Source organism: Schistocerca americana, chromosome 2 (assembly GCF_021461395.2).
Source record: "Schistocerca americana isolate TAMUIC-IGC-003095 chromosome 2, iqSchAmer2.1, whole genome shotgun sequence".
Taxonomy (NCBI): Eukaryota; Metazoa; Arthropoda; class Insecta; order Orthoptera; family Acrididae; genus Schistocerca; species Schistocerca americana.
The window spans coordinates 421,940,403-421,953,874 of NC_060120.1; the positions used below are offsets into that span (position 1 = coordinate 421,940,403).

The 13,472-nt window shown below is 42.5% G+C and overlaps 1 protein-coding gene across 1 annotated transcript in view; it reads right to left on the minus strand.

The window, feature by feature from the left end:
* Positions 1–13,472, minus strand: part of LOC124594066 — a 160,289-nt gene that overhangs the window by 43,947 nt on the left and 102,870 nt on the right. Inside the window, exon 4 of the mRNA XM_047132416.1 lies at positions 1,390–1,525. Coding sequence (XP_046988372.1) covers positions 1,390–1,525 — 136 coding nt within the window. The remainder of the gene's footprint in view (positions 1–1,389; positions 1,526–13,472) is intronic.

Consider the following 13,472-nt stretch of genomic DNA (forward strand, 5'->3'; position numbering starts at 1 on the left):
GTGGGCGGGGGGTTAGCTGTTTTGGAGGAGTGGCCGCTCGTTGAGCCCGAGAGAGCAGCCAGCCCCACCTGCATTTTGCTGGCCCTCTGATCGGGGATCCTTTGTGGTGAACTTTTGCACGACCTCACAACAGGCCATAGCAGTCCACCCACCCCACCATCGCCCCACGCCGAACCCAGGGTTATCGGTAACAGAATGCTAGAAACACCTGATGACACATAGCAACTACTTGTTTTCGAAGTTGAATGTCTGTCCCTTGAAGCTGCTGTACTCCTCTACCGCCGACTTGTCCGTGTAGCCAGGGCGGGCGTTTCTCGCGTGTTCTTCACGTCCCCTTGAGGCGTAGTGTTACTTTTGTCGCAAGTCCACATACACACACACACACACACACACACACAACACACACACAACACACACACGCACATGTCATGCTGTACACGTCAAGTGCTCTGATATTTCATCGGTCCGGGCATGTTCTTAATTTTCCATAAGACACTAAGCGGGAGCGGGGCGGTGTGTGTGTGTGTGTGTGTGTGTGTGTGTGTGTGTGTGTGTGTGTGTGTGCGTGTGCGTATGTGTGCGTGTGTGATGCCGTTGTTGTTGTTGTTCTGTTTGCATCTTGTGGGTGCTCAACATTGAGGTCATCAGCGCCCTCACACTTATCAAAACAAACGAACGCGGAGATAAACTCGAAAATTGTTGTACCCTCTTGCGCTCGATATGACAACACGTTCACACTATCTCACATGCGCAAAAACACATTAGGAAGAGGGGAAGTAGCTATCCATGAGATTAAAATACAGAAAAAAAACTGAAGCAGGATACTTAAAAGAAAACTACGTGACTGGCTGACCACTTACAAAAATCTTGGATGAGCCAGTCACCACGGGGAAAGGGTGGGGAGGGTGGTGGTGGTGGTGGGGGGGGGGGGGGGGGTGTTGGTTCCAGCGTACAGTGGGAATGCAAGGCTCTTTCTGCCATCTTCAACATTTTCCTTTTTCCTTGCGCTGGTCTGTTCCCGAGAGCACGTTTTATTTGTCCTTCCGAGTATGTGTGTTCCTGTAATGTTGTAACTCAGCGGGCAGGCTCGTAAAGTCTCTGGCTCTATGCAGTAGTGTGAGAAGCGCTGCGCTGGATGGTGAGAGCTTCCAGTCAAAAGCTAGAGGTCAATGTGAATCTTCTTGCTCTACACAGAGAGCTCTAGCGCACCATCGAGTTTCTTCTTTCTTAAATAGTGAAATTGACATGCGGACTACCGAAATAGCATCAAATCGAAAGGTATGCATCGTTGTGAGAGAGCCACACGACATTCACATCTTCTTTGCTAACCAACGCTCCATTTGAGAAGTTTTGGTCATTCCTGAGAGGAGTACAGTTAAGAGCACTCACCTGCCGGAGACGGTGCTGAGCCGTGTCTCCCCGGTGAGCCTGTGCCTGGCCTCGCAGCGGTAGGCGAGCGCGCCGTCCGCGTGCGTCACGTGCCGGATGTGCAGCTCCCCAGAGGCGAACACCGAGTACCGGCCGCCTGCAACCAGAGGCACAGCACTCCATACAGTGAGGGAAAGATGACCTTCGTGTCCTCAGGGAGACAGTGTCTGCCCTGGCAGAGGTAGACGAGTTCACATTAACATGCGTCATGTGGCAGAAGTGCAACTCGAACTCCAGTAACAGTTTTGCAATCTGAAATAAAATATAACAGATCTAAGGAGGGTTATACTGGTATAGTGAACAAAGTCACCGCTACATTGACGTAACTGTTTATACCACGGTGATGTCATACTACCACTTTTATCGAAAATACCTTCTAGTAAATAAAAGAAAAGAAAAAGAAGAAGATTGTTGGCCTCGCGTAGCTAAGGTGTTCTACCTCTTCATATCTTCATCTAAATATATATTCCGAGAAAACCATTGTGAAGTACATAGCAAACGCTATTTAGCTCGCTACCACATGTAAGTGTTTCTTACCTTTCGAATCGCATATTGACCACTGGAATAATGACTGCTTAAATGCCTCTTTGCTGTAATAAGTATAGTCTTCACGATCCCTACGGCGATATGTGGGGGCCTGAACAGTATTGCTAGACTCTTCTATTAGTACTGGTTCACTGTAGTCGACATTTTTGTCTCATGAGAGTCACTAATTGTATTGATATTTAGGATAATTTTCATTTATTCTTGAGTCTCACTTGTGGCCGAGCGGTTCTAGGCGCTTCAGTCTGGAACCGCGCGACCGCTACGGTCGCAAGTTCGAATCCTGCCTCGGGCATGGATGTGTGCGATGTCCTTAGGTTAGTTAGGTTTAAGTAGTTCTGAGTTCTAGGGGACTGATGATCTCAGATGTTAAGTCCTATAGTGCTCAGTCATTTTTTGAACTTGAGTCTCACTTGTATATATTTTTTAAACAGATTGCATGTTTCAATCACTCAGGATCATCGTCAGATCAGAATTGTCTGGTATATGGTTCTGGAAAGACAAGACGGGTTGCGGATGCAACTACTTAGATCTGAAAAGGATCCTAAGTGATCGAAACATTTAATCTAGCTAAAGGAATATGCAACTGAGACTGGACAATTAATATGAAATATCTCAATATTGGTGCGTTAAATTTGGTACCTAGGCTTCCGTAGGATGGTTGGCAACTGTCTTCAAGGATCTGCCATTTCAGGTTTTTGGATATATTTCCAACCGCTCTCCCGTGACTAAAACAAACCTGTGGCCACTCGTGTCACGCTTCTTTACAAGTGTTCAACGTCCCGAGTTAGTCCTATTTGGCATTTGTCCCACACCCTTCTGCCGTATACTAAGACGGAAAACACAAGTGGTTCTTTAAGCAGATTCATCTGAAGACTGACTGCATTTTCCCAGTGTCCTACCAATGAAGCGAGGTCTACCACCTGGCTTACCTGAGAGAGAGCCTACGTGATCATTCCATATCATATTACATATTTGTATAAGTTGACTGGTGCTAATAGTTGAAACATTGATATTGTAGTCACAGGATACTATATTTTTCTCGTTTTCAGAAGTGCATAATTTTACAGTCATGCATCTGTAAAGAAAGCTGCCAATCTTTACACCGCTTTATAATCTTCTCACGTGCTGACTGAATATTTCTCCGACTTTATTCAGACACTAATCCATTACGGATGACTGCATCGTCTCCAAAATATATGGGGCTATTACTGACAATGTTTGCCAGGACATTAATACACAACAGGGACAGCGAGGATCCCAATTCACTTCCCTGGTGCACGCCTCAAAATAACTTCTGCTTCTTTCGATGGCTCTTCAACCAAGCAATTTTGTTAGGGTTACTCTGGGTTAGTAATTTATACGTGACCGATATACTTTGCCATCCAGCTTGGCCAGCCAAATCATAATGATTACGTTTGCTAATGGCAAATAGTGTACCTAAGAGCAGCATCTGCAATAAATAAGGGTGAAGGTATCAGGTACGCCATATGCGGGTGTATAATACGCTGTAAATGCTTTTACTTTGTGCGGTACAGTTAGAGATTCCGGTCCCAGCTTTTTCTTTCCTTTCTCATGAGGCGGACCTAAATTACCATGCAATTCTATTGCAGCGAGTGGAAGTGCGCCCGTAATATCGGGCGGGGGGGGGGGGGGGGGGGGGGGCACAACCAGCGCCATGGATGTCGTGGAGGGAACACCAGTATGGAGGGACGGCTAGGACTGGATGAGCAGAGGAACGGGTTCAGGACCATGGAGGAGGTTTTGCTGCAAGAATGCCTGCAAAAGTCGTTTGGTGCTGTAGTGCTCTAAAAGTTCCTCCGCTGTACTGCCTTGAGACGCATAGGGCATAAGAAAAATAATGTGGACACCAGTACTTACTTGGGAATGGTTTATTAATAAGGGGTTGGACCCTCATTTCCCCGTAATACAGCTGCGATTCTTCTTGGAATACTGGCATATAATGATTGTATAGTCTCCAGTGGAATGTTATGCTGCTCTTCTAGCAGAACCTCTTCTAACTCTTGTAGTGAAGAGGGAGGCGGAAATCTGCTCCGGAATCAGCGCTCCGTTGCTGCCCACAAGGGTTCGATAATGTTCAAGTCTTGGAACTGTTCTGGCCAGGGAGTTCAGTTGCATGCTCCTCCTACCACGATTGTACTATCCTGGCTGTGCGAATGGGTGCATTATCGTCCTGAAATATGGCATCATTGTTGGGGAACAACATCTGAATCATGAGGGGCACCCGAGCACCTAAAATGTTCACATAATCGTTGGCTGTAACACGGCCTTTGAGAGTAATGATGGGACTAGCAGAATACCATGATACTGCTGCCACACCATCACACTTCCACCTCCATGCTAAACCGTTGGAATCAAGCAATCAGAATTGTATGCTTCTATTGGCGTTCTCCAGTCGTAAACCCGGATCGATGTTGGAAATAACGAAAACGTTGACTCGTCGGACCATATGACGTGCTTCCGCTCATCAGCCGTCCAGGATTTATGCTCCTGACACCATGTTTTACGCTTCTTTGCGTTAGTTGTCCTCACTAATGGTTTGGGTATAGCAGCTCGCCCATGAATATTTGCTTTATGAAGTTCTCGGCTGACAATTTCGAAAGATACGGGATCTTGAAGATGCCTACTGAGCTCTGCGGCCACTTTAGTCGCCGCAGTTTTGTGTTGTTTTGACACAATTCGTGTTGGCGTACAGCGGTCTCCGTCATTTAGTTTTGATTTTCAGCCAATATTTTGCGTAGACTGTCATGACCGTTGGAACAGTTGCTCTTGAAACATTCAATAAGTGGCTGTCATAGTTACTGATGCTCCAGCTAATCGGGCCCCCACAATCTTCTCTCTTTGGAATTTTGTTAGGTCTTCCATTGCACGTCGACCACTGCCTCCGAATACAAATACGAAGTGTGCACTATTCGTAAACAACCTGCACTGATGCCTAGTCCGTACTGAACACGCACAGTCCAGCGCGACACGTGCCTTACCTGTGTTGTTGACCGTCAAACACAACCACCCCATTACTACCACTGTTCACATTATTTTGCCTATCCACTGTATTTATGGGTGGCCCAAGTGAATATTGTCTTCGTGTTGATACTGCCGTTTAAATTGACAACTGTGCGTTCTAATAAACGTTTGATGGTAATTAAGTCAGCTCATCCAGAGATCATGATATTTTGTATATTATATTATTCAATATGCTTCTCTATTCTGTTTCCTCTACAGTAATACAATAAATAAGAAGGCAGTCTCAGTTCCAGGTATCTATTTTAGAATTGACGCGTTACGCTCTAGAATTTCTGTAAATTGAAATTTGTGGTAATATCTTATGGGACCAAACTTTTGAGGTCATCGATTCCTAAGTTTACACACTACTTAATCTAACTTAAACTAACTTGCACAAAGGACAACACACACACCCATGCCCTAGGGAGGACTCGAACCTCCGAAGGGGGCAGCCGCGCGAACATCAAAAGACGCCTGTGAAATAGCAATAATGTATCTATTACATAAAGTTGTTACCACGAACCTATCCAACCCCTGCTAAGTAATTATACGCTTAAGTAACTTATAAAACGAAGTTGCCTCAGCGTAAGCTGCATCACTAAAAAAGTAAACAATGAATGGAGCGTAACCACAGTGGTCAAATATAAAACAAGAAGCCTGGAAGGATGAATACATTTTTTTAAAATTCCTTTTAAAACAGGTAACTACCAGAACGTACTTTCCGTATCTACGAACACGAAAAACCTAACCGGGAATTATTAAACATTCACACTCATCAAATCATGGAGAAAACCGGTGTGTGGATAGGGTTGCGACGAACAGGTATGTCGCGCAATAGTATACAATAACTGCACTGTACAGCTTGTCGGCTTCGACAGCGAGCAGCATACTGATAAAACATGAATGAACAACTGATTGTAAGCACCAAGCGATGCCGCTAATTATCCGTCAACAAGTAAATGACAGCCAAATACCATGCATAACTAGAAGTAGTGGCTTGGTACCAAATAATTTACAGTTTTCTGGCTGTACGCATAGAATATTCAGATATTGCGCTTTCATTCCATGTGCGACAGAGGAGCTAGAAGGGATTTGCCATTTGATAGTAATCGTAATCCCTGACAATCACGACCTGTCTCGAGCTACCTTATAGCAGAAGCTGAAGTGCCTCACATCAGGAAGAGCACTAAAATGTTTGTAGTTAATTCATTGAAACTGTTTGTAGCCTCTCGTATTTTGCTATGCATCCCCCATTGGTGTGTCACTATTGTGATCTGAAACCTGCGGTTTTGAGCAGCAGCAGGAGAATTATTTGTTACAACTTCCGCTGCCCTTGAGTAATACCCTGCTATTGCTTCCGTCTACTCGGAAGACAGACACCGCTGCCCGCAATGTAAGTGTGAAAGATCGGGGAGTGACTTTACTCTGCCACCTGAGAGTGACTTCACTCTGCCACCTGCCGCGAATTGAATGAACCAAGGTTGTGGGGCTTTCTGACGGCAACGTGAATGTTCCTAGCCTATGGGATGAAAAGCATTTCACAAGAAATATAACAGGTAGAGTGATCAGAGCCTTTTTCCCCGATGACGACGAGAGATTGTTTAATGTGCTAACAATATTGTTCTGGTTCTTTATATAAAAAAGGATGATTTGTGTTTATGTTATGAACTCTAACACACAGGGTGTCATAGGAGAAATGGTCAGTATTCAAGGATATGACAGAAACTATCAATTGAAGCACAAATGTCTAGTAACCATGGGGTCTAAAATGGAACTGTATGCACTGTGAGCACTTGTTTCGTAGAAGAAACATGTTTCACATTAGCGAAGATGAACAAGCGCACATAGCACTGAAGGAATGCACTTCAGAGCCCATGTTTGTATGACATTTTTTTGACGTATGGTTCAAATGTCTCTGAGCATTATGGGACTTATCTTCTGAGGTCATCAGTCAATATATGGTTCGTAGCACAACCTATTAAATATAGAAAGCAAATAGCTTGCAGCAGAAGAAATGTGTATCACAAGGTCGAAGATGAAGAAGTGCTCATAACTCTTTAGGTACGCATTTTAGAGCCCATATTAATTAGACCTTTTTGCTTCGAATGCGTCATTTCCGTCAATAATAACCATTCCTCCTGGGACACTAGGTGTACTATGTAGCTCACTGTTGGCTTCTTCTAAATACCACCTCTAGCCATAAATTTTACTCACAGCATGAAATTATTGTGGTCTGGCGCAAAGCAAAGCTAATAGCAAGGGTATTGTCATACTGTCAGAGTAATTAATTGATTAAAAGTTGCACTTGCACAGTAATTAATTTTCAGGTCTATTACGCCTTGACTGTAACGTAAGTAACACTCGGTTCTGGATACCACATTTCTCTATTTGATTCCACCTTTTTTAAATCAGTTTTTTCGAAGAAAATGTCTTGCCTTGCCTCCTCTAGCTACTACAATAGTCAAGAATCTATGACACGCAGCTGTCATGTTCCACATGTTGTTGTTGTTGTCTTCAGTCCTGAGAGTGGTTTGATGCAGCTCTCCATGCTACTCTATCCTGTGCAAGCTTCTTCATCTCCCAGTACCTACTGCAGCCTACATCCTTCTGAATCTGCTTAGTGTATTCATCTCTTGGTCTCCCTCTACGATTTTTACCCTCCACGCTGCCCTCCAAAGCTAAATTTGTGATCCCTTGATGCCTCAGAACATGTCCTACCAACCGATCCCTTCTCCTTGTCAAGTTGTGCCACAAACTTCTCTTCTCCCCAATTCTATTCAATATCTCCTCATTAGTTATATGATCTACCCACCTAATCTTCAGCATTCTTCTGTAGCACCACATTTCGAAAGCTTCTATTCTCTTCTTGTCCAAACTATTTATCGTCCATGTTTCACTTCCATATAAGGCTACACTCCATACAAACACTTTCAGAAACGACTTCCTGACACTTAAATCTGTACTCGATGTTAACAAATTTCTCTTCTTCAGAAACGCTTTCCTTGCCATTGCCAGTCTACATTTTATATCCTCTCTACTTCGACCATCATCAGTAATTTTGCTCCCCAAATAGCAAAACGCCTTTACTACTTTAAGTGTCTCATTTCCTAATCTAATTCCCTCAGCATCACCCGACTTAATTCGACAACATTCCATTATCCTCATTTTGCTTTTGTTGATGTTCATCTTATATCCTTCTTTCAAGACACTGTCCATTCCGTTCAACTACTCTTCCGAGTCCTTTCCTGTCACTGACAGAATTACAATGTCATCAGCGAACCTCAACGTTTTTATTTCTTCTCCATGGACTTTAATACCTACTCCGAATTTTTGTTTTGTTTCCTTTACTGCTTGCTCAATATACAGATTGAATAACATCGGGGACAGGCTACAACCCTGTCTCACTCCCTTCCCAACCGCTGCTTCGCTTTCATGCCCCTCGACTCTTATAAATGCCATCTGGTTTCTGTACAGATTGTAAATAGCCTATCACTCCCTGTATTTTACCCCTGCCACCTTTAGAATTTGAAAGAGAGTATTCCAGTCAACATTCTCAAAAGCTTATGCTAGAAATGTAGGTTTGCCTTTCCTTAATCTATTTTCTAAGATAAGTCGTAGGGTCAGTATTACCTCACGTGTTCCAACATTTCTGCAGAATCCAAACTGATCTTCGCCGAGGTCGGCTTCTACCAGTTTTTCCATTCGTCTATAAAGAATTCGCTTTAATATTTTGCAGCTGTGACTTATTAAACTGATAGTTCGGTAATTTTCACGTCTGTCAACACCTGCTTTCTTCGGGATTGGAATTATTATATTCTTCTTGAAGTCTGAGGGTATTTCGCCTGTCTCATAGATCTTGCTCACCAAATGGTAGAGGACTGGCTCTCCCAAGGCCGTCAATAGTTCCAATGGAATGTTGTCTACTCCCGGGGCCTTGTTTCGACTCAGGTCTTTCAGTGCTCCGTCAAACTCTTCACGCAGTATCGTATCTCCCATTTCATCTTCATCTACATCCTCTTCCATTTCCATAATATTGTCCTCAAGTACATCGCCCTTGTATAGACCCTCTATATACTCCATCGACCTTTCTGATTTCCCTTCTTTGCTTAGAACTGGGTTTCCATCTGAGCTCTTGATATTCATACAAGTGGCTCTCTTTTCTCCAAAGGTTTCTTTAATTTTCCTGTACGCAGTGTCTACCTTACCTCTAGTGAAATAAGCCTCTACATCCTTACATTTGTCCTCTAGCCATCCCTGCTTAGCCATTTTGCACTTCCTGTCGATCTCATTTTTGAGACGTTTGTATTCCCTTTTGCCTGCTTCATTGACTGCGTTTTTATATTTTCTCCTTTCATCAATTAAATTCAATATTTCTTCTGTTACCCAAGGATTTGTACTAGCCCTCATCTTTTTACCTACTTGATCCTCTGCTGTCTTCACTACTTCATCCCTCAGAGCTACCCATCCTTCTTCTACTGTACTTCTTTCCCCCATTCCTGTCAATTGTTCCCTTATGCTCTCCCTGAAACTCTGTACAACCTCTGGTTTAGTCAGTTTATCCAGGTCCCATCTCCTTAAATTCCTCCCTTTTTGCAGTTTCTTCAGTCTTAATCTACAGTTCATAACCAATAGATTGTGGTCAGTGTAATATCTCTTTATATTCGATGAATTATTCTGATACAATTCTACCCTTGAATGACGTTTACAAATTTTCTATCTTCATACTCGCAGAATCCATGCGAAAAGTAGTTCATACAATAGCTATGCCATGAGCGCATAAGTATTCTTTGGAGTACTCTCTCTGGTGGTTGTTAAAAAAAAAAGGAAGGAGAGCTTCCGAGATTGTCTTCGTGCCGATTAGCCTGAGCTTGGTTTGGAAGAACTGTAATCTGATTATTGAGATTTATTACAGAAGATAACTGATATGAACTGTACGATTAAATGGAAATATATATATAGATGGCTCCTTCAAGTAAATGGTGTGTATTTTAAATTTGAGAATTAATGATATTTATCGATATATTGCGTAGTTGTTAATCAGAAGGGACTTCCGAAAGACTGGATACGAACCTGCACTTAATAATCCAAGAGCTCCATTGCTTCTTCGGAAGGTTAAACTTCATCAAAGCCAAATATCCGCTTGATCTGAGGTTTCCCGACTGATTATACAACGCTCCCAAAATTACGAGGCATTTTATTTGTGCAGATTAGCAGACTGCCGCAAAGCACGAGCCTGCAGAGAAGAAGAATCATCGCCTGATTTCATTCTAACAAGTAAAATTTCAGAATCATTTTGAGTGACTGAGCTATGACTGTATTTCTTATCGTGAATGATTGATTGCTCGAACGAATTGAGAGCTACATAATCACGTAGATAAGATAGGAGAGGAAAAATTACATCAGAGTCCACATCTGCCCCTGGAAATGTCTTACAATTTAAAACCTGGTTCCTATATCTCTGTCTTACCATTATATAATCTATCTGACGCCTTCTAGTATCTCCAAAGTTTGGAAGGGAGGAGACGAGATACTGGCAGAAGTAAAGCTGTGAGGACCGGGCGTGAGTCGTGCTTCGGTAGCTCCGATGGAAGAGCACTTGCCCGCGAAAGGCAAAGGTCCAGAGTTCGAGTCTCGGTCGGACACACAGTTTTAATCTGCCAGGAAGTTTCAAGTGATCTGACACTCCACTCTCCGATCCGTAGAACGCCAGTTTTCGTTCTCCTGATAACGGTGTCCTCTTGAGTAGTCCCCGCCCGGCGATCCGAATAGGGGACTATTTTGCCTCCGGAATATTTTACCCAAGAGGACGCCATCATCATTTAACCATACAGTGAAGCTGCATACCCTCGGGAAAAATTACGGCTGTAGTTTCCCCTTGTTTTCAGCCGTTCGCAGTACCAGCACAGCAAGGCCGTTTTGGTTAGTGTTGCAAGGCCAGATCAGTCAATCATCCAGACTGTTGCCCCTGCAACTACTGGAAAGGCTGCTGCTCCTCTTCAGGTTCCACACGTTTGTCTGACCTCTCAACAGATACCCCTCCGTTGTGGTTGCACCTACGGTACGGCCATTTGTATCGCTGAGGCACGCATGCCTCCCCACCAACGGCAAGGTCCATAGTTCATGGGGGTAGATGTTCCACATGAAGTCGTGAAACGAAAATGGCACCGTTAGACGTCACTTATGTTTTGTGGTACAAATTAAGTTATTCGTGGAACGAACTGTAATATGTCAACGAGTTATAAAACATTAACCTCTGACAAATGCGTGCTGTACCCGGGATCAATTCCAGACAGCTGGCATTTTTCGCCATTGAGGTTTCAACTGAACAGCCAAACGCAACACATACGCTGACTCAAAGCTTAAGGTCGGTCAACGGGGCTTAATGCTGTAGATCAGTTACTGAACAGCACCCTCAAAACACAGATACTCATGTTTCTGAGAAGGTTTAGTCATGCACACCCAACCCAACTTGAGCTCCACAAAAGATGGAGCTCAAGTGAATGTTGCTGTTTAAACATGGAAATAAATTCTTCCACAACGAAGATAGCGGTTCGCTATCTTTCTTTTCATGACATAATGTCGGATGCACTGTTTACTATATCTGTATTATAAGGGATCTCTAGTGGGACCAGATAACGATTTCCATTTAGTGTAATTAATGTTTCAATATCACAGAGGCCGTTGTTTCTAAGAGGCTTTCCTTATTTTGTCACAAAGTAAATTTATTCCTAATTGCATAAGACATTTGGTTTCTATTTTATTCACGCACTACTCTAAAATCGACGCGAAATAACCTTAAAAAAAATAAACCCGAAGAAAATATCTATACATCTCACCTGCCACTATGCTTTTTTGTAAATGTTGAGACTTATTCAATTGTCTTAATTTCTGCTTCAAAATAACTTAAAAAGTTTCCCTTACCATCAAACGACCTTTTAATTTCTCATACAAAAGTGACGTACTCACTTTAAATGGACTGACAGTGTCAACGAAGGAAGCAATTTATTTCCCTTTACAACTATCGTATCACTAAGAGTCAGAATACAAAGTAATGCTAACAGGCATGACAAGAGGAAAATTCACTGGAGCAATAATTTGAAATATTTCTAACTCTAAAGAACAATTTCGAAACCTGTCCATGAGTCACTCCATGTAATGGATTTACTGTTAATTAGGCTAACATGGGTAATAGACTATCACTCTGTTTCCCATTTTTTCACTAACAAATTAGTTCGGAGGGTTATTCCAATCGTAATGTAATAATTCATCTGAGCAGCGAAATACAATAACAATATCTTCAACCCTCATTTATTTACTTAAATGAACAAATCGGTGATACTGATATTACTCATACATTAGTTTTTATTTGGTGACAATTACAGAAGATGTTTCCATAGGCACACCCATAGATATTCGTAATTGGGTTATGGACTCTTTTTTATTATTTAAGTTACACAAGATTCCAATGCAATGTAGACATTGCGTGCTTACACACTGTAAATAAAGATATTGAATGTCTCATATAAGTTTTCAGTTTGTGTTTATATTAAAACACGGGATAGAAAAATAGAAAGAAGATTCTGGAATTAAAATGTTGAATAAAGAAAAGTAGTGGGATGTTCAGAGTTACAGGAAAGTAAGAAGTATACTGCAAGGAATCAGAAGCGTCGGGATGACGGTGATAGCATCGCCACTGGGGGCAGGCGCAGAGGTTGTGACCTGTTCGTGGATGTTGCTTTCTGGCTGCACGAAGAGCCGGATGTAGAGACGCGAGGCTGGCGTTCGCTGACCTAAATTCACTTGGAGAAGGAAGCAACGCCGAAAATACGGACCACGTGAGGGCGGCCGACAGCTTTCAGTCCGTAGAGAGTAAGGCACAGAGAAAACCACCTTGGAGGGTGGGAAGCTCTCACTAAAAAAACAAACTCACGTGATGTGACCGTATTTTACTATGATGTTAAGAATTCCGCTAACAGTTGCTTTTAATTCTGGTCTTATTGATACACAACAGGTTTCGCGGACTAAAGCCGCATCATCAGGTGCAACCTACGTTATGAAGAGTAACATACAGTGTTTCAAGTTTGTGGATATTAAAATTGTAAAGGTAATATCTAAAATATACTCACAATGTTCAAAGGTCATCGCTCATAGTCGAGATACATTATTTAGTGAATATTGTCTACATTACACTGGCGAACGAAGGGTGAAAAAAATGTGTCCATTAACGTCGTAGAAAGTTGAGCCTCTGTATATTACTCTTTACAACGTACATTGTACCTGATGATGCCATAAAACAACAATTTTACCAATTGTTAGCTAAGTTCTTCTTAGCATCATGTCTTTCAACAGCTGTGGATGCTCAGAATGTAAAACATTTTGTAACGTACTGTGCTAAATGTCTCTTATTACTCATGAAACGTACTCTAGTTATCATGTTTGCTGGTACCCTGGAACAACTTACGGAGCCAATACATAGG